Below are 22562 nucleotides of genomic sequence, written 5' to 3' on the forward strand. Positions count from 1 at the left end.
CTTTTCTAAATGTTTGATAGAATTCACCTGGGAAGCCATCTGTTGGAAGATTTTTAATCATAGTTTCAATTTCATTACTTGTGATTGGTCTGTTCATATTTTCTATTTCTTCCTGGTTCAGTCTTGGAAGGTTATACCTTTCTAAGAATTTGTGCATTTCATCCAGGTTGCCCATTTTATTGGCACAGAGTTGCCTGTAGTAGTCTCTTATGATGCTTTGTATTTCTGTGGTGTCTGTTGTAACTTCTCCTTTTTCATTTCTAATTTTATTGATTTGAGTCCTCTCCCTCTTTTTCTTGATGAGTCTGGCTAAAGGTTTATCAATTTTGTTTATCTTCTCAAAGAACCAGCTTTTAGCTTCATTGATCTTTGTTACTGTTTTCTTTGTTTCTATTTCATTTACTTCTGCTCTGATCTTTATGATTTCTTTCCTTCTATTAACTTTGGGTTTTGTTTGTTCTTCTTTCTCTAGTTCCTTTAGGTGTAAGGTTAGGCTGTTTATTTGAGATTGTTCATGTTTCTTGCAGTAGAATTGTATTGCTATAAACTTCCCTCTTCGAACTGCTTTTGTTGCATCCCATAGGTTTTGGATCATCATGTTTTCACTGTAATTTGTCTCTAGGTATTTTCTGAATTCCTCTTGAATTTCTTTAGTGATCTCTTGGTTATTTAGTAGCATATTGTTTAGCCTCCATTTGTTCACATTCATTATGGTCTTCTTCCTGTAATTTATTTCTAATTTCATAGCACTGTGGTCAGAAAAGATGCTCGATACGATTTCGATTTTCTTAAATTTACTGAGGCTTGATTTGTGACCCAAGATGTGATCTATCCTGGAGAATGTTCCGTGTGCACTTGAGGAAGTGTAATCTGCTGTTTTCGGATAGAATATCCCATAAATATCAATTAAATCTATCTGGTCTACTGTGTCATTTAAAGCTTGTGTTTCCTTATTAATTTTCTGTCTTGATGATCTGTCCATTGCTGTAAGAGAAGTGTTAAAGTCCCCACTATTATTGTGTTACTGTCGATTTCCTCTTTTACAGCTGTTAGCATTTGCCTTATGTATCGAGGTGCTCCTATGTTGGGTGCATATATATTTATAATTGTTATATCTTCTTGGATTGATCCCTTGATCATTATATAGGGTCCTTCCTTGTCTCTTGTAACATTTTTTATTTTAAAGTCTATTCTATCTGATAGGAGTATTGCTACTCCAGCTTTCTTGTGATTTCCACTTGCATGGAATATCTTTTTCCATCCCCTCACTTTCAGTCTGTATGTGTCCCTAGGTCTGAAGTGGGTCTCCTGTAGACAGAATATATACTGTCTACAGTCTTGTTTTTGTATCCATTCAGTGAGCCTGTGTCTTTTGGTTGGAGCATTTAATCCATTCACATTTAAGGTAATTGCCAATATGTATGTTTCTATTACCATTTTCTTAATTTTGGGCGGTTTGTTTTTGTAGGTCCTTTTCTTCTCTTGTGTTTCCCACTTAGCATTTGTTGTTTTGGTGGTGCTGAATTCTCTTAGCTTTTGCTTGTTTGTAACACTTTTGATTTCTCCGTAGAATCTGAATGAGATCCTTGCTGGGGAGAGTATTCTTGGTTGAAGTTCTTCCCTTTCATCACTTTAAATATATCATGCCACTCCCTCTTGGCTTGCAGAGTTTCTCCTGAGAAATCAGCTGTTAACCTTACGGGAGTTCCCTTGTATGTTATTTGTCGTTTTCCCCATGTTGCTTTTAATAATTTTTCTTTGTCTTTAATTTTTGTCTGTTTGATTACTATGTGTCTCGGCATGTTTCTGCTTGGGTTTATCCTGCTTGGGACTCTCTGTGCTTCCTGGACTTGGGTGCCTATTTCCTTTCCCATGCTAAGGAAGTTTTTGACTATAATCTCTTTGAATATTTTCTCAGGTCCTTTCCCCCTCTCTTCTCCTTCTGGGTCCCCTATAATGAGAATGTTGGTGTGTTTAATGTTGTCCCAGAGGTCCCTTAGGCCGTCTTCATTTCTCTTTTCTCTATTCTGTTCTGCAGCAGTGATTCCCACCATTCTGTCTTCCAGGTCACTTATCCATTCTTCTGCGTCGGTTATTCTACTATTGATTCCTTCTAGTGTGTTTTTCATCTGTTATTGTATTGTTCATCTCTGTTTGTTTGTTCTTTAATTCTTCTAGGTCTTTGTTAAATATTTCTTGCATCTTCTCAATCGTTGCCTCCATTCTTTTTCCAAGGTCCTGGATCATCTTCACTACCATTATTCTGAATTCTTTTTCTGGAAGGTTGCCTATCTCCACTTCATTTAGCTGTTTCTCTGGGGTTTTATCTTGTTCCTTCATCTGGGATATAGTCCTCTGCCTTTTCATTTTGTCTACATTTCTGTGATTGTGGTTTTTGTTCCACAGGCTGCTCTTGCTTCTGCTGTCTGCCCTGGTGGATGAGGCTATCTAAGAGGTTTGTACAAGCTTCCTGATGGGAGGGACTGGTGGTGGGTAGAGCTGGCTGTTGCTCTGGTGGGCAGAGCTCAGTAAAACTTTAATCTGCTTGTCTGCTGATTGGCGGGGCTGAGTTCCCTCCCTGCTGGTTGTTTGGCCTGAGACGACCCAGCACTGAAGACTACAGGCTCTTTGGTGGGGCTAATGGCAGACTCCGGGAGGGCTCTCACCAATGAGTACTTCCCAGAACTTCTGCTGCCAGTGCCCTTGTCCCTGCAGTGAGCCATAGCCATCCCCTGCCTCTGCAGGAGACCCTCCAACACTAGCAGGTAGGTCTGGTTCAGTCTCCTATGGGGGTCACTGCTCCTTCCCCTGGGTCCTGTTGTGCACACTACTTTGTGTGTGCCCCACAAGTGTGGAGTCTCTGTTTCCCCCATCCCATTGAAGTCCTGCAGTCAAATCCCGCTAGCTTTCAAAGTCTGATTCTCTGGGGATTCCTGCTCCTATTGCTGGACCCCCAGGTTGGGAAGCCTGACGTAGGGCTTAGAACCTTCACTCCAGTGGGTGGACTTCTGTGTTATAGCTGTTCTCCAGTTTGTGAGTCGCCCACCCAGTGGTAATGGGATTTGATTTTACTGTGATTGCGCCCCTCCTACCATCTCACTGTGGCTTCTGTTTCGTCTTTGGATGTGGGGTATCTTTTTTGGTGAGTTCCAGTGTCTTCCTGTCGATGATTGTTCAGCAGTTAGTTGTGATTACAGTGCTCTCACAAGAGGTAGTAAGCACACGGCCTTCTACTCTGCCATCTTGTACCACTCTCATTACCATTTTAGGTAAACCTCAAAGTATAGGCACATGTCAGAGCACTGTGATCCCAGAAATGGATGGGAAATGAAAGAAAGAAACACACAGCCTGTCTCATGTAGAGATTCTTTGTAAGAAGTTCCTTCCGAGGGGACAACCTAGCTTAACACTATGTGACACAGCCAACGTTTTAGCAACTCTTCAACAACATTGAAACACATCTGTATCAAATGTAGGGTGTTTCATACACCACACAAAAAATGGATTCCTAAATCATTCTGCAAAGTGAACGTTCATTTATCTTTCCACATACACATAAATTGGAATAAAAGCTTATATGATCTTATATTCAGATTTTCTCTGGTAGGAAAAAAATATCAGTAAAGCTTTTTGTACAAGATGGATCAACGTGCACAGTGATTTTCTCCCAAGAATCTCCTCCAATTTCAAATATCAAATGTAATCAGGCACTAAATGCATTAACAAGACATATATGCTGAGAAACTTGGTGTCCAACTTACCTATTGGATTTCTATCAAAGAACAATACCGGAGCTCTCAAAACGGACTCCAACATTTCGTTGTGCCAAATTTGTGAAGAATTAACAAGAACGCAGAATATCAACAGAGATCTTGTGATGCCGAAAAGGACAGTACCTACAGTTAGAACTGAAATAAAGAAACATCATTCAGCACAAGATCTCTGCCTTTCCTTCCATGATGCTAAAGCATGGCAGGCAGTTTATAAAGATACTATGTATTTTATTCTATAAATATAATTTATATATAAATTCATAAATAGAATATAGAATAAATTTTTATATATAATGGATTATTTTTAACAGTTTAATACATGCACAAGATACATTTAAGGAAGAATATAAAAATCACTATGTTCCTCTCATTAAACAGAAACCACATGGGAAAAAAAAATCATGTATAAACCACAATTTCATTCTGTGCTTTCCTAATTCAATTACAAGTTCTAATAGAAACTCAGAAGAAAGAAAATTATAAAAAGTAGTTGATGGGCTTCCCTGGTGGCGCAGTGGTTGAGAGTCCGCCTGCCGATGCAGGGGACACGGGTTTGTGCCCCGGTCTGGGAAGATCCCACATGCCGTGGAGAGGCTAGGCCCGTGAGCCATGGCCGCTGGGCCTGCGTGTCCGGAGCAAAAATTCACATAAAAAGTAGTTGATCTTCCTTTTTCCGTATTTCAAATCTTATTAATTAAAACATGTCCCATAATCTAAAATTGAGGAATGCTTTGGTACCATCATGAATTAACAGGGAACAGGAGAAATGATTTACCGTTTCCTTGTAAATGGTAAATTTACATCGAAATTTAATTCCACATAAAGTAGTTAATTCCATGCCCAAGTAGCTTTAAAGAGTATGAAAACATCACATTAAGTTGCAAGCAGAAAATCTCTTAAATAACTGAATTGCAAGAAAATACAAATTATATCTTAACATGACATAATTAAATGAGCAACTAATCTCTAAGTGTTTTATAGAAATGTAAAGCATTTGGAAATGAACATAATCACTTAAACTTATATTTTATTAACAACATAAATCAGTACCTGCTATGCATATAAAAATTAAAATAGCCCTAACATCTCTTGAACTGACAATGCTAAAGAGAGTGGACATAACTTCTATAATAAATATTCCATCAAGTACTTTTTTCTCCCCTCCAGCTGACACATCGCTTATTTCAACTCTGAAAGCTGCTCAAATTCCTGAATTCCATCAACATGCATTTGCCTTAGCCCATACTATGTGAATGTGTAACAGATTCCCTTTCTTCTTCAAGTTCCCATAGTCCACCAATTCAGAAGGTAAACAACTAATGGATTTAGGTTTCTTAGCAAGAGATCAACACAATAAACACCATATTTCAATGAGTGGGTTCTTACAAAGATATCACACTCTATCTCTGCAGAAAGTTTGTATGAGGGTTTCCCATGGGAATATTTAATATTTTAGATGAGTATTTCCTCTAAAAAGTATGTAACACTACATATATTCTAAGCACTCTTTTGAAAGCAGAGAGCTGTGTTAATATTAGTCTAGCAAGCCAGATGGTAAATTAATCACACAGTTGCGGACACAATAACATTGTAATTTCAAGGTAAGAAAAGAGAAGCAATCCTAGTTCCCAGACACTGGATTTCTCCCTGCTTAGCTTCCCTCTTAAGTAATTAGTGAAGCCCAAGAGATGAGCCGTATGGTGAAAAGGGGCTTTGCCTACCTGTGAGGAAATAATGCTTTTGTTTGGGGCCCTTGCTGCCAAAGGATTCATCCAAGTTCAATAAAAGCCAGGTTTTATTCAGACAGAATTGGAACAATCTGAACCACACGGTGGGGATCTGTTTCTAATCCTCTTGCCCATCCTTCTAATGAAATAAGATTTAGCTAAAGCAACTTACTAGAATAGACAATAGCCACACACTTCTATAGTGGCTGATTTTCTGAATGTGCAATCCTGGTTTAACTTCCAAAACCCAGTACAGAGCAAATTAAGAGTCTTCATTCAACCCCTCTGTTTTAGTAGATTTTAAAAATAATCATTCTAATTAATTCACAGAGTAAATGCAACTCAGACTCTTAACCCGCTAAGACATTACTAAATTACTCCTGGAAGCCCTAGTTGCTCACACAGGCTCATTGTAAGCACCTCAGACTCTTGTATAATAGACCAGATTACTCGATTTTACCTGAACAAACTGTAAAGTACCAGTCGGGATCAGGCACCTCAATTAGGTTTCCTTTTCCATTCACCATGGCACACAGTGTACTCTGTCCATTCGTCCTATGGAACAGGGAAGAAAAAAAATATTGTGCTATGGATAGAATTTAGATAAATAACAACCAAAAAAAACCCCTCGATTTTGGGCTTCCCTGGCGGTGCATTAGTTGAGAGTCCACCTGCCGATGCAGGGGACACGGGTTCGTGCCCCGGTCTAGGAAGATCCCACATGCTGCAGAGCGGCTGGGCCCGTGAGCCATGGCCGCTGAGCCTGCGCATCCGGAGCCTGGGCTCCGCAACGGGAGAGGCCGTGGCGGTGAGAGGCCCGCGTACCGCAAAAAAACAAAACAAAACAAAACAAAAAAACCCCTCAATTTGGAAGATGTGTTTTATGCTGGAAAATGGTTCCCAGCTCACAAGGCCCTGTGTCCATCTACCTTATAAAGACTCAGTTTGAATCATGACAGCAGGGGAAACTACGTGAGCATCAGAAGAGGGGGCTGAACAAGCCCCACCTCTCCCCGACTCTGTGGGAAACTGCGGCTTCTTCTTGATTTTACAGCACTTTGGGTCAGACCAGGAATCACTCGACAGTATGAAAGCCACCAATCCTGAAGGACGTAGGCAACCTGGAGCAGGAAACAACAATCACTCAAACACTGACGTGACTGACCCCCACCAAACCCCACTCACTAGAATGGGTGATGGAAAGGCTCCAGAGAACGGACACGGTCCTTCCAGCTCAGGTCAGGGGGCAAGCCCCACAGCCCAGATAACCACAGGTCAGGGAAGGGCATGTGACATTTTAAAATCTCTAAGCAACATCCCTTCTTTCCTAAAAGCTCTCTATCATGCCTATGTAATACCAGAAAGCCTCACTTACTTTGCTCCCCACAGATAATGCATTTCAATGCAAATCCAAGTGGACTGCAAAATGCAGTAGTAATAGTGTAAATGTCAGGATTTTTTGAAGGAAAAATGCTTGACAGGTACTGTGACGGTCAGTTTTCTGTGTCAGCTTGGCCAGGCCAGTCTCCAGTGATTCAACCAAACACTCAGCTAGATGTTGCTGTGAAGGTATTTTGTAGATGTGGTTCACATCTACAGTCAGTCAACATAAGTAAAGGAGATCACCCTCAACAACGTGGTGGGCCTCATCCAGTCAGTCAAAGGCCTTAACAGGAAAACCTGAGGATTCTTGGAAAAGGAAGAAATTCTGCCTCAAGACTGCAGGGTCAGCGGCCTGAATCAGCCCACAGGCCTGCCTTACTGATTTCATATTCACCCAGCTAGATCCCAGTCTCATGAGCCAATTCTTTGAAATAAATCTCTTAATACACATATTAAAAATAATAATAAAATAAATACAGTATAAATAGTACATATATATCAAGTTGAGGGCACAAACCACAATAAATGTGCTTACTTACCTGAGCTGCGATGTTTACCAGAAGAAGGAAAATGATGGTAAGCACCGGCTGTGAAGTAATTCATGTAGGTCTGAAAGTGAACTCTTCCCTCCGAATAGCTCTCCAGTGGTAGTGTAACCTGTATATGCTGAGTCTGCGAGGCAAAAATGACAGTGAGAGACAAAATTTTAAATAATGAACCCCCGAATTCTAGAAGTTCAACAATTCGCTCCATTGCAAAGCTGTGGAAAAACAGACACATCTCATACGCTGGTAGGAGTGCAAGATGGTCCATCTCCTATAGAGAAGGATGCGGAACTATCTAGCAAAACCATGCATGCATTCACCCTTGAACCCAGCCATCCTATTCCTAGGAATCTATTAGAAACAAGGAAACATCATTTGCACAAAGTTATTCACTGTTGGGTGGCTTTGCTTTAAACCGATCACGGGCCTCAGCACACACACAACATACCTGATTCAAGTATAAATGCAGAAGCTTGTTCCAAAACAACACACTAAATGACATGGAGCTAGTGTATCCCTCTAGATTATTTGTGTCACTCGAAGATGGAAACATAAAACATACTTGGGGCTCAAGATACTAGCCAAATACAGTAAACTGAGTTCACACGGTGAGCTGGAGACATGTGAGTTTGGATAGCAGGGGAGCAGCATATGATCAGAATCCACCTGGTTCCTGAATTTCAGAGAGGGATTCCTGAGTTTGGAATGTGCGGGACTCATCTAAATACTTATCAGAATCATCCAGGATCCTGGGTTTGAATAGTGAGGGTTTGGATATCGAGGAACACCTGTGTATGTTTTTAAGGGAGATCTAGTGCCTTTCTGTCTGGAGGACTTAGAATGCATTATAGAGTCACAGGAGCCAAGGATGTCCTGGGCTCTGTGCTGGCCACTGGGATTGAAGGTGGATAAGATGCGGTTTGGTCTTGAATGGTCAGAAAGGAAGATGGGAACTAATTCCAAACTGTCTGTTGTGTGTCAGGTCCTTTGCACAGGCTACCTCTGGCCCATCACAGACTATCTGACAAGGGGGCAAAATAATACCATGAGTCACCTACAGTGCCAGTTAACACACAGAAAGGAGCTGATTTAATCTGGGCCACAGCAGGACTCCATGTAAGGAGGTCTTAACATTACGCCTCTAGATGCATAAAGGAAGCCAGGAGCCAGCAGAGCAAGGAGGATGTAACTATGGTAAACTGAAGAGTTCTCCTATCAGTGTGAGCCACATACACCCAGAAATTCATAGCAGCACACCCACTACTGATCTCCATAAGATTCTCCATCCTACACCCAAGGGAGAACCCCATTCAGGGAGCAATTTAATTCTACCAATTCCGTGGAATAAGGCCTTGGAAACTTAGGATCTACTTTGGGACAAACAAAGATGTCATGAGCAGAGCAGACTGAAGGTCCATAGGTCCACCAAGAGTGGACAGACCAGCGCGTTTGCAGGATGAGAAACTCACATCTTGGTCCTCTGGAGCGGCATCTTGCAGCAAGGGTCTGGAAGACTGTTGAGACCAAACTGAGGACTCAGAGGTCTGATTCCTCAGAGTGGGAGTTCCTGGAACTGGAGACAGTTCAGCCTGCTCGTTCACCTTCTTTAAAAGGATATCTTCAAAATCTACCCCAGATTTCGGAAATGTAGTGTAAGTCCCCTTTTGCACTATTTTGCCCTAAAATAAAGAATTTGAGAGGAATGCATTTGCATTTGATAATACTAATCTAAATACTAATCAAGAAAAGTTAACTGGTCTTAAATTAGGATTTTCCAAAGAAGATGATCCTTAGGTTTGGAATTCTGGCTGACGAATCTACTCCAACTCGAAGCAGAACTGAGCATCCTGATCTCTGCCAAACCCTGTGTTAGGTACTGGGGGATGTGAAAGAAATGTTTGCTCATGTGTTAAAAACGGAGGCCATTGACATAACTACCACGGGCACTTCGGAATCAAAAAGCACAGAGGCTGGTGATATTATCAACACAGTCTGTTTAGACAACATGGAAATTGAAAGAAGCCTCATGTGACAAGCAGGATTTATAAAAACAGTCAATTGGGAAGGATATTCCAGGAAAGAAACTTAAGACTGACCCAGAGGTGGGCACGAGCGCATCTGCATAGGTAAGGGTCACTCATCAGATCTTCGCTGACCATTGTCATAGTATCACGTGCTCCGCTGAGACGAGCGATGTGGGAACCAGCCCTGGACAGAGAACCCACGAGCTGCGTCTACATGGTCTTCACAACTGCCCCACAAACACAGGAAGTTCCCAACTGAAAATTCAATATTCCAGCTGATGAAACAGCTCATAAACAAGGAGGCCATGAGACCGGGGTGGCTCTAATGCCTTGGCAGCCCGTGCCAGCAAACCAAAACCTAAGCCAGAATCGATCACACCCATCACAAGCAGTCAACTAGGCTTCCCCACATCAGGCAGCTGCTTACGCTACAGCCGATCTCATCGTTTTCTTTGAACACGTGTGACACATCATTGCAGTTTCCCTCCCTTACAAAGTTATATAAAATAACGTGCAGATGTTTTCACTATTTTCTGACCCCATGAAACAAGACTCAGCTGATTCACTCAGTAGCAAACAAAATATTGGGCAAAACCCCAGGATGAAAAACTAATTAAAGTAGGGTATGTCTGGTTAAGACAGGTCAGGTAAAGAAGGTGGCCCACGACCCCAGCTGGTACCCCTCTCGTTCTATCCTCTGAGGTGGTGCACTAGGAGAAGCCCAGTGAAGCCTCTGGGTACCACCTGACACTGCAGAATCAGAAAATTATTCACGATACACTGTTTCTTGTTCCACTTGGGAGGCAAAATTCATACACCTTATTTGATGAAATTATCACTTTCCACTTAGTATCTGTAAGATGCACAAGAAAACAACTAATGGTACAAAGACAGCAATTTTACTGGGCAGCCAATCACTGATAATTCTGAGGGGACGAGAGAGCAGTCATCCCCTCTCTGCTGTGAGAGAGGGACCAGACAAACAGTAAGGATGGACTCCAACTCACCCAGGGGTGCTCACCAGTGGACAAATGGTTGTTCTGATAGTAGTAAAATTGAGGGTAGTGTCCTCAAAAGAAGCAATAAGGGGTCCCTAAAACATCCAGGGACTGGCTGAATAGGTTATTCTGCCCACAGATTTGTGCTCATAATAGCGCCAATGCTGGGGTTTTATACACTAGTATCACCCCCTCTGCGCGTGAAATCCACTGCTCTCAAGTTTGAGAGATGAGCCCCCCATTCCTGGAGGAGTAGAGGAGAGCTGACCATGGAACTGCTACTACAGAGGTAGAGGTTCTGCATTTTAATTTAATATCTTACTTGGAGCAGAAATTCATTTGATGAGTCAGGAAGTTTACCAAGGACCTGCTGGAACGGACGGTGGTTAAGGATGGAGGTGCTCAGGCACAGAGGCAAACAAGCCGAGGAGTGAAGCATCAAACCACCACCAAGCCCAAAAAATTCTCACTAATCTCCAGTCCACCCCTAACCATGCTAGGAGCTGCGGGTTGAATGGCGCCCCCCCTCCAAAATAAAGATACGTTCAAGCTATAAACACGACACCTGTAAAGGACCTTATTTGGAAACAGGGTCTTTGCAGATGTAATCAAGTTAAGATGAGGTCATATTGAGTAGGGTGGCCCTAAATCCAATATGACTGATGTCCTTCTGAGAAGAGCGGAGACTCAGACACGGGGACAATGGCCACGTGACATCAGAGGCAGAGACTACAGTCCTGCAGCTGTAAGCCAGGAACCACAAGGAAGGCCGGTGAAGCCCAGAGGCTGGAAGGGAGGATTCTCCCCTAGAGCCTTCAGGGAGCGCACGGCCCTGCCAGCACCTTGATTTGGGACTTGCAGCCTCCACAGCAGTGAGAAGATACATTTCTGTTGCTTTAAGCCACCCAGTTTGCAGTACTTTGTTATGGCAGCTCCTGAAACTGACACACTAGCCTGAGCCCACACCTCTGTCTTCTCAACTGTACTGAGACTTCTAACAGTTTTGCTGTCGCCCCTCCAGTGAACATCAGAGGAATCTTTTTTTTTTTTTTCTGTACGCGGGCCTCCCACTGCTGTGGCCTCTCCCGTTGCGGAGCACAGGCTCCGGACGCGCAGGCTCAGCGGCCATGGCTCACGGGCCCAGCCGCTCCGTGGCATGTGGGATCTTCCCGGACTGGGGTACGAACCCGTGTCCCCTGCATCGGCAGGCAGACTCTCCACCACTGTGCCATCAGGGAAGCCCCAGAGGAATCTTTTAAATCTCACATCAGACCACATCACTCCCCTGCTCTGGACCGTCCAGTGGCTTCCATCCCACTTCCTGGCCCACCGCCCACTGCTCAGAGACCAGCGCCCTCCACGGCCCCCTGCTCCCTCTCCTCAGACACGCTGGCCTTCCTGCCATTCCTCCACCTGCCAGCTCAGCTCCTTCCTTAGGACCCCCCTCCCCCAGGTGCCTGGATGGCCCGCACCTTCGTGTCCCTCAGGCCCGAGAGGTACCAGCTCCCCAGAGAGTCAGGATATCAGCCCCACCCCCTCTCACTTTCATCACATCTGTCCCCATAAGAAGAGAAGCCCCACGAAGGGAGGGCCTTGTCCTACCGCCGCACAGGCTCTCATGGGTGTGGGGCAGTGAGACCAGCAACTGGCTACAGCAGCAGCGTGGGCGTCTCTGACCGGGGTGCTCACCTCCCTTCGGGTGTTAATGGAAGGTACTCTTCAGGCAAAGCAAGCATGACAATCACATGGATACAAACAGGTCTTAGTATCTCTAATTTCCAAATACTAATACTCTTTGACTTAAGTTGTGGAAAGGGGACACAAACAGTTCTAAATAAAATAGCATCGTTACCCTTAATAAATTTCACTAGAACAGTGATAATTCAGTAACTCTGCAGCAGCACTTTCATATACGTTAGGGTGTATGTGGCCTAGGGTGTAACAGTGACATTTCTACAGGTCTTCGGATTCATCCTCAAAGGCACGAATACCAGCTCTGAGAAGAAGGGGGCATAAAACTGAGGGAGAAGAGGCTGTTTACCATGAACTCAAGGAGAGTGACCTGCTGGGAGGCGTGGCCTTCCACACACCTGAGTGCTAGCAAGTTCCACAGGCTTCTAGAAGCCACTTACATCTTTCAATACCAGAATCTGACTTGCAGCTTTTAGGTACTGCGACTGATGAGTCCCTAGTATTGCGATCTTCTGATACAAGGCTTGACAAACACACCTACAAATGTAAAAGGTACAGCGTGCAAAAGCACGTTAGTGGGGTGCTCCAAGCTGAAAACCTGTATTTAGAAACATAATGAGACAAAGACAACACAGCAGTCAAAGATGTGTAAATACCAGTATAAACAATACAAACTAAATATAAATATAAGCCAATGATTCTGACTAGGCCTCAAATTCATTCAGCAGCAAACTTGAATCCAGCTCTGCTAAAAAATTCTCAAAAGCCGTCCAGTGAAAGAGGCACCGACAGCTAAGGTTTTTTTCTTTCAAAGACTCAGCTTAACAATTATTTACATGTTTCATAATGAAAAACAATTGAGCAATACTGAGATTCCAAAACTTGACTGAACCAAAACACTATTTTATCACCTTGTGGGAATGGGAGAAGACGGATTTGTGTCATATAAAAATGGGTACATTTTTCTTAGTTTTCTGATTATTTGTGACATATAATGTACATATTAACAACAAAAAAATGAACAGATTCTTGGTAACCTTTGCCAGAGTGCATTTTCTAGACACTTCTTCCCAGATAATATTAGATAGAAAATGAATGCTAGCGTGGCCTCCGTCAGTCTCTACGACATTCCCAGTCCCGTCCAGGAAGCAAATCCTTTTTCATTAGGACTGAACACCTTCCAAATATGAAAATGAAAGAACAGAATCCAAACGGCACAAATCACAGTGGAAATTATCCAGCAGCTCAAAGACATAGCGATTCTCTATAGCCAAGACCCCTGTGTGGTCAGGCCCCCCGAGATGGCTGTTCTCTTGCTCTCTGTACATCCCCTGCTTGCTCAGTGCCTGTTTCACCTACACCCCAATCACACGACTGACCTTCCTACACACTTGCCCCAGGCCCCAGCTAATGACTGTTCTAGCTTTAGATCAGGACGCTCCACTATGCTTACCAGAGGGGCAGTGAGGGGTGTGCTCCTTCCCTGGTTCCCATGGTAACCGATGAGCCAGCCTGAGGTCAATTCCCCTGTAACTGGTCATCTTCTCTCTCCCCCGCCTCCCCGCCAGGAACCCAGACTGCTGCCATGTCCACCACACACGGTGGGGTGTCCCTCCAGGACCTTGCTTCAGACATGGAAGCTCGCCATGGCCACTGAACCATCCGTGTCTCCGTCGCTGACTCCGGGCTCTTTCTTAGGTCTAAGCTGGGCAAACACAGGCCTTGCAGGCTGCGGGGTGCGGCCCAACAAACACCCTCGGTATCCAACCTTACGTGTGTGTTTACAGTAACCCCCCAGACTGCTCCACGTTTTAAATGCAGACCCCTAGGGACTCAGCCCCAGGCTCATCCCACAAGGGCCGACGACCCCTCCAGGGAAGCGAGTAGCTGGGTCCGGGGCCCCGGTGACCACAGGCAGGGCTCCAGGCGTGTACTCTGGGTGCCCGAGCCCCTCGCAGAGCAAACCTCAGGGACCTGGGCCACAGCTCAGCCTGCTGAGTGAGCCAGGTGCAGAGTCTGGAGGCAGCAGACTGCAGCTCAATCCCCCTCACGAGCCTGACAGCGTCGGACAAGCTACTACACCTCAGTGTCTTCATGTCAAACACGGCCAATGACAACTCACCCACCTGTTCTGAGAAATCAAACCACCAATCCGCTCAGTACACGTCAGCCCCGCCTGCACTCCTCCTCACCCACGAGCAGTCATGTGCTCTGGACTCAGGACAGAAAAGTCCTAAGGGGACACGCTGGACACTGGGTCTGTGATCAGAAGCGAGAGCTCAGGACGTAGACACATACACCGTTGCTTCATCATGTCCAAAAGGATTCATTCTTCCCTTTGACATGTGTTAGTTCAGCTTTCGTACCTAAGTTTCTTAACTGAGTAAACCCGTCTTCAGTCTTAGTACTAAAGCTTTTCATGGAACTGTTTCTCCTTAATTCAAAATTACCCGCCTACAGTCCCTGAAGGTGGATGTTAATCAAATCTAATGGGCTGCCATGTCCAAGATAGAGCTACCCAAGTTTTAGAATGTTTTCTTCCTAACATTCCATCACAGATAAGGTAATATAAATAATTACAATGAAGTGATCAGTTGAGGACTTTAAATTTTTCCTAAATAATGCGTTTTATCCAGATCTCTAGGAAATACTCTATTTTTCTAGTTTTTAGAATTAAGATTTCCAAGTCATGACATAAAAATGACTGATTCAGCAACCAGTTGTTTAACTGCTATTCCTATATAAGGGCTGTGTTGATCCTATAATCCTATATATAATCCTATATAAGGGCTGTGTTAAGAGGGGACACACCCCATAGTAGAGGGGATACAAATGAGAAAGACAGAGTCCCACCTTCATTCCTTCAATCAGCAGAGGTGTGTTGAGGTGCCAGGCGCTTGACCTACATCCACAGGTGAGGAAAGCGGACACTACTCCGCACCGTGAACAGAGCGACACACTGAACAAGTATAGAAAATGCACTGTCGGGCCGTGATGTGTGCTCTGAAGGAAAGCAAGGGGGGCTGCTGCCTTAGATGGGGGTGACACGGGAGCCTATCTGGGGAAACGTCCCTAGAAGAAGGCACAGCAGGTCCAAGGGTCCTGGGACAGAACATGCCCTGCTAAGGCGTCTTCATGCATTCACAGCTTATAGCGGGTGGGGAGGACTGATGAATGGTCAAGTGCAACCCACCGAGGGCTGTGGGAAGACAGAAGGGCACAGGCTCCCCCTGAGGGAACAGGAGGGAAAGGCAGGGGCTCTGGCACAGAGGGAGCAGTATCTACAGACAGACAGGTGTGAGAAAGGGCCTGTCACAAAGCCGGCACGGCTGGAAGGCCGAGTGGGTGTGAGGGCCAGCTGGAAAGGCTGATGGGGGCAGATGGCAAAGGAGCTCGTTCTCCGTCTGAGGACCTGGATCTGCAGCCTGAACATGAGGGGGGTCTGTGAGGGGCTGGAGCAGAGAGGGCGAACTGTGTGGACAGCAGCGTGGGCATCTGACCAGGACAGGCCCGAAGAGCTGGTGACGCAGGAGCCGGGGGGTCTGGCGACGTGGGGCTCTCTGAACCAAAACGGGATCCACAGCTGGACACAGGTGAGACTGCATCAGTTCACCTAAGGCTCTAACCTTCTGTAGGTGAGAGAATCCACTTAAGGCTTACAACGTATAGTTGGAAAACTCACAATGGCTATAGATTCATGACTAAGGGAAACTGTCAACAGCAAGTAGAAGTGCGCTTCGTCCACTTTAATACAAAACACTCCCCATTACTAAGCTTCGACACGACCACCATCTTTCAGAGCACACTGTTCCATCCAATTTTCTAACTCGAGAACATTCTCCAGGTGCTGCCGAGTGACTTCGTGAACTGCCTTCCTGCTCCCTGCCCTAAGTTTTCCCAGAGAATGTGGTTCTGATTAGCAAACAACAGTCTAAACAAGGCTGCTTCTATCAAGTGTACATCCAAGGTCATTACATCCAAAAGGTTGGAAAGGACTTTATAAACACCTCCTGCGCTGGAAAAAGAACTTGGGAGAGGCTCTGTATAAGCCCACGGAGCCGTGGCAATCAGAACACGTCCTCTCTCCTCCCTGTGACATGAATGCAGTGGCCAGCAGAAACTGTTCTTGGAGTGATGGAGAACTTGGGCAGACACACACAGGACTGAGCGACAGACATCTGTGAATGCAGGGCAGGGCGCTGGGAACAGGGAGGCTGAGCTGCTCAAGACCCAGGAGGGTGGCAGTGGGGAACCTGTGTCACAGCACTAGTGCCCGTCACTGGACCCGTGACAAGACACAGACACTTCTCTAAGGGAAAATTCATCAAGTGACGATCAGGAGAGGGTGGGAAAGGCAGTCAGACCAGAGAGCTGGAGGCCATGCCACGTGCCGGCTGCCCTGCTCTTGTGTGCTGAAAGATTCGATGCTACCGTGCACTTTTTGTGTGTGTGTTAAGATATACGTAACGTGGAATTTACCATTTTAACCGTTTGTAGCGTACACCTCAGTGGCACTAAGTACACTCACGCTGCTGTGCAGGCATCGCCGCGATCCATCTGCAGAGCTCTTTCATCACCTTAACACTAAGCACAGGTACACACTGACTCTGGTGGAACCTGCCCCCGACCCCTGCTTAGGGGACGTGGAATCCCAGCTCCTCGTATCCAGAGCTCAGGGCTGCCTCCCCCGTCTCGCTCACACTGCTGCTCTGCTCAAGTCTCTCTACTTGGCTATTCTAGACATGCTGTAAATCAATCAAGTCTCCCCAAAGTCACCTGTTGACACCGTAGCTGCAGTACCTTAGAATTTGGTGTCAGGGCCTTTACAGAGGTAATTGTTACTCTTAATTAGGGTGGGGCTAATCCAATCTGACTGGTGTCCTTAGAAGAAGAGACTGAGACGTGAGGACAGAGACACAGGGGTGCATGTGAAGAGAGGAAAGACCAGAGGAAAAGACAGGACACAGTGAGGAGGGTGCCAACAGAAGTCCACACCTTGATCTTGGACTTCTAGCTTCCAGAACTGTGAGAACACTAATTTCTATTGTTTAAGCTGCCCGCCCCCGCATCTGTGACAGCCTGCTATAGACAAGGCTGTGTCCTAAATTTCATACACATTAAACCTAATCCCCACTGTGAAGGTACTGGAGATGGGGCAGCTGGGAGGTGAACAGGTCATGAGTGTAGAGCCTTCATGAATGGGATTAGTGCCCTCATAAAAGGGACCCACACAGCTCCCTCACCCCTTCCACCATATGAAGACACAGGAATCGGGCCCTCACCAGACACCAGATCTGCCAGCACCCTGCCCTCGGGCTTCCCCAGCCTCCAGAACTGTGAGACATAAATTTCTGTTATTTATAAGCCGCCCAGTCTATGGTCTCCTGTGAGAGCAGCCTGGACAGACAGAGCCCTAGCAAACTAACAGAGGGACTGACAGCGAGAATTTCCAAACAGCTTCTCTCTGCCGTACAACCTGCATCCTCCAGTTGAGGACGTGCCTGCTGTCCTTCTCACAGCCCTGCTTCTTCCCACCTCTACACCTGTGCTTCTACTATTCCTTTAGCAAAAGGACCTGAATCCTATTCTCAGCCTCCTGCAGGCCCACAGGGCACTTCCCGCTAAGGCCAGTGCACAGGGAGCTTTCCAACTTCACCTGAAAGCCTACAGCTGCCCACTTCTACTTCCACTTAGCATTTACCATCCTATATCCAAACCCTCTAAACCGCGACTCCGCTGACCTTTTCCCAGGCATCTGTCTTAACAAGCTCCATAGAGACAGATTCCTTAGAGGCAGAAATGAGAGCTGAACGTCTCAGTCTCCCTTATTCTGCCCCGTGTGGGTCCTTCCCCTCTCCTGGCTCACTGTTCTCCTCTGTAAACTGAGAGGTTTTGAACAATAGCCTCTGTAAGGGCATGGATCTCAGTGCACACAGTAGGGCTTTACTAAGTGCAGCTGGAAGGGCTCGTTGGCTTTAACAAGGTGAACAGCAAGGTAACTAACCGTGGGGTAGATGTGGGTGGCGTTTCAGAAAAAGCAAGTTCACGAGGCTTTCGAAGAGGCCCGTCTAGACTCCACAGAGGCCTCAGTCAGCGTGTGTTAGGACACATGATACACAGAAAAGCATCGGAGCTGTTCTGCTCCAGGGGTTCCGTGGCCAAACAAGAGCCACTGACAACAAATTCCAGAAACTCAAAGTGAAAGTCAGCATTTCAGCCAGACTCTAGACACCTAGTTACAAATTCAAGTTAACCGTGCACTGTGGGTCTAAGTATTAATTCTAATAAGCACACATGAGGCAATATTAAATGACTGAAGCCATACTTAGATGTGGAATAACTCATTCTTAAATTCTAGACCGTATTAAGTATTTCCAAACAGACAGAATAATAAGCGTAAACCAACAAGGCCTTTCCACGGAAGCCCTATGTCAGTACTGGAAACTTCACTTCTGAGGTGCCTTAAACAAATGATGGAGGAAAAGGACCGGCAGCCAAGTACCAGGTTACCAAGTCCTATGCTCCAATTTAAAATCCATACACCATCTTTCTTACTGCTGGGGTCTGGATCCATCGACAGTGTCTGGTTATTAACTACAAGCAGCAAGGGGAAATCTGCCATCTGTTCCTCTCCTCCCCAAAGCATGGACTCCACTGGCCTCCACACACTGCAAGCTCCTTCTGCATTTTCCTATCTTGACCTCATCCTCATGCAAAAGTTCTCTAGGACGGATCTGCTGTGGAGGGAAGGGAGGGGGGACAGGGACGCCAGGGCAGAATGAGCTGAGTCTCCTGCAGCACAAACGCCCTCCTGAGCTCTCTTCCCTGATCTCTGCGGGGTTCCTGGAAAGCAGAAATGATAGAAAACAGGAGCAAACTCACAGCTCGAACAGGTGCCTGCTCACTTCTGCATCTACTGCACTGAGCGGATCGTCCAGGAGGTAGATGTCTGCATCCTGATACACGGCTCTAGGAAACGTAGAGAGATGTCAGGAGAAGGACGCTTCAAGCTTCCCGTGTCCCATCTTTGAATCAAGATGGTGTCCAGCAAATCATTATTCATTCCAAGAGCCCATGGAAAAGGGCCAAGACCCTGCTTCACACAGGGCCCACCCGGTGAGCGGGGTCTGCGTGCTCACTTCCACTAGGAGCCATGGAGGAGGGAGGGGCAGGAAGGCAACTGAAACGCCATTTACCTGGCGAGGTTGACCCGGGCTTTCTGGCCTCCACTCAGCGTGGTGCCCTGGTCTCCTCTCACGGTTAGGTCTCCATCCTCCAAAAGCTGTAAATCCTACATGGAGACAGAAAAGGGGAAAAAGAGAAAGATTTCAAATGTGTTCTCCTCCTGCCATCCTAACCTTTTTAGCATTAGTTCTTCATACAAGTATTTGATCAAAAGCAATGGGTACATTTCATAGTGACTAAACCGTAACCTTAAACATTTTAAAACACATCTCTCGGGGTTCTTCGTGTGTTTACATTCTGTAGTTTTTCACAGCATTTATGCATTAGGTCATTTTAACAGATACTTATTGAGGATCGACTATATGCCAGGCACTGCTCCGGGCACAAGGAATTCAGCCATGAGGAAACATAGTCCCTAGAGTTGCTTTCCATGGTGGGAGATGGAAAATTAACATGAGTGCAAGTACTAAGGACTAGAAGAAAAAAGAAGCCAACTTAGGGGGATAGGGAGTAAAGGAGGGAAAGTGAGTCACTACTGGGGTCGAGAAGGGCCCTGTTCAGAGGGGGTTGGAGCAGATGTTCTGGAGGGTGAAGGGGCTTACACTGACCTGGAGAGGGTGCTCCGCACAGAGCAATGAGCGAGTACAAAGGCTGTGGGGCAGACGGCCAAGGTGTCCCAGGACAAGCAAGGAGGCCTGGAGAGCAGAAGCAGAGTGAGAATGAGGAGAACAAGGGCAGAGTCAGGGCAGGAGGAGCCCTGGTGTCAGCCCAGTAAAAGGGGGAGGGGAATGGGGGCCTGACACGGTCTGAGGCTTTTATGGAATCACTCCTGCCTCTTTGTGGAGGACAGACAGTAAGGGGGGAGGGTGAGAGAGGATACCAGTTAGGAGGCCACGGCAGTAACCTAGGTGAGAGATGACGGTGGCCAGGATCAGAGTGGGAGAAGTGAGGACGGAGAGACGGCATCACACACTTCACACACACTGGGAAGGTGGAGTCTGTAAGGCCTGCTGATGGGACGGGTGTAGGAGGTAAGAGAAGAGGACTTGTTGTGTGGGGCGTGAGGAAGCGGAAGAACAGGGTCTCCATTTACTGGGTTGGGGAAGATGGTGGATGCAGGTTTAGGAGACTTCGCTTGTGGACGAGCTGAGATGACCTCTTGGTGATGTCACAGTGCAGCTGGATATGCAAGTGGGAAGGTCTGTGCTAGAGGCCCAAGTGTGAGGGCTGGTGTCCCAGGCTGGTGAAGGCACAGGACTTTTTTTTTTTTTTTTTTTTTTTTGCGGTACGCGGGCCTCTCACTGTTGCGGCGCACAGGCTCCAGACGCGCAGGCTCAGCGGCCATGGCTCACGCGCCCAGCCGCTCCGCGGCATGTGGGATCCTCCCGGACCGGGGCACGAACCTGTGTTCCCTGCATCGGCAGGCGGACTCTCAACCACTGCGCCACCAGGGAAGCCCACAGGACATTTTTTTAATCAAGGAATAAGTGTGTCTTAAACTGGACATCTTGCTGATCTCGGCCTCAGCTTCCCACTTTCAGAGAAGGGATAACACCTGACCTCTGTCTTCACAGTGATACTTAAGACATATTGACAGAGTGACAGACAAGTTCTATACAAGAAATGGGAGAAGAGCAGGCTGGGCAGGAAAGACAAAAGCAAAGCAAACAGTGTGCTTGAGGGACACCAAGCAGATCAGGTGGACTAAGTAGCTGCCTGTCCGCGGAAGCAAGAAAAACTCAAGTTTAAGAAGGATGTGAAGTTTTGACTTGAGGCTCTGGGAATCTATCAAAAGTTATATTTGAATATTATTTAAGAAGTAAGTAGACCAATCAGAGTACCTGGGAAAAAAAAGAAAAGATGACAAGAACATCCTCCAAATGACAAGATTACAACCAGATTTATGTTACACTTATATTATATTAGAATGAGGTTATATTAGAAACCTTAGAATGAGGTTATTAGAATGAGGTTATATTAGAAACCTTTAAACCAGTTATATTAGAAACCTTTACTTAGATTGCCTATAATTATCACTGGACAGAACATGGCACAGACAAGCAGAGTTTGTGGGGAGTTTGTCATCTACTAAACTCCTCAGGCATCAACCTAGGATACACAGCACTATCTTTCTGCAGATGAAGCCCTCATTTGTCTCTACTTCAGCAAATTTGGGGAGAAAGCAAGTGGCACACTAGGGCCTCCATGATCAACAAGTCGTTTGATCTCCCTAAGTCTCATTTTCCTCTTCTACAGAATGTGCCGCAGAAACAAGAGTCAGTAAACTCAAGGATGCTGTGAGAATCAAAAGAAGAGTATTGGGCTTCCCTGGTGGCACAGTGGTTGAGAATCTGCCTGCTAGTGCAGGGGACACGGGTTTGAGCCCTGGTCTGGGAGGATCCCACATGCCGCGGAGCAACCGGGCCCGTGAGCCACAAGTACTGAGCCTGTGCGTCTTGAGCCTGTGCTCCCCAGCAAGAGAGGCCGCGACAGTGAGAGGCCCGCGCACCGCAATGAAGAGTGGCCCCCGCTTGCCAAAACTAGAGAAAGCCCTCGCACAGAAACGAAGACCCAACACCGCAAAAATAAATAATTAAAAAAAAAAAAGAAATGTATTTCCTCAAGTCCATTCTCTACATCTTTATTCCTGTCCTGGACTTGAGGACATGGAGAGGGGGAAGGGTAAGGTGGGATGAAGTGAGAGAGTGGCATGGACTAATATATACCACCAAATGTAAAATAGATAGCTAGTGGGAAGCAGCTGCATAGCACAGGGAGATCAGCTCAGTGCTTTGTGACCACCTAGAGGGGTGGGATAGGGAGGGTGGGAGGGAGACGCAAGAGGAAGGAGATATGGGGATATATGTATTATGTATAGCTGATTCACTTTGTTATACAGCAGAAACTAACACAACATTGTAAAGCAATTATACTCCAATAAAGATGTTTAAAAAAAAAAAGAAGTGTATGAACACCGTCTGTAAGTGGAAAAAGGACATGAATTGATTGTAACTTGCTATTGGTGACTTATCCCTATTTTCTCATCAAACCAACAGTGGGACCCCATTCACAGTGTGAATCACAACAGGGAAATCACATGACCCTAAGAAGAAGAGAAATACCATCTCCATCATAACCCTCCCTGACAGCCAGAAAGACACACAGGCACACACAGGTCCCCTGTACCCTCACTGGGTTGCATCAAATGAAAGGGAGCAATTGCTCTGTCGTGAAA

At 45.9% G+C, this 22562-nt stretch overlaps 1 protein-coding gene across 1 annotated transcript in view; it reads right to left on the reverse strand.

Annotated features, from left to right (window-relative positions):
- Positions 1-22562, reverse strand: part of LOC101279146 (ATP-binding cassette sub-family C member 4-like) — a 130153-nt gene that overhangs the window by 92415 nt on the left and 15176 nt on the right. The window contains 9 exon segments of the mRNA XM_049701381.1: positions 3762-3908; positions 5961-6055; positions 6473-6621; positions 7423-7462; positions 7464-7555; positions 8898-9107; positions 12583-12679; positions 19025-19111; positions 19339-19433. Coding sequence (XP_049557338.1) covers positions 3762-3908; positions 5961-6055; positions 6473-6621; positions 7423-7462; positions 7464-7555; positions 8898-9107; positions 12583-12679; positions 19025-19111; positions 19339-19433 — 1012 coding nt within the window.

This window comes from Orcinus orca, chromosome 18 (genome assembly GCF_937001465.1).
Source record: "Orcinus orca chromosome 18, mOrcOrc1.1, whole genome shotgun sequence".
In the NCBI taxonomy this organism is placed as follows: domain Eukaryota; kingdom Metazoa; phylum Chordata; class Mammalia; order Artiodactyla; family Delphinidae; genus Orcinus; species Orcinus orca.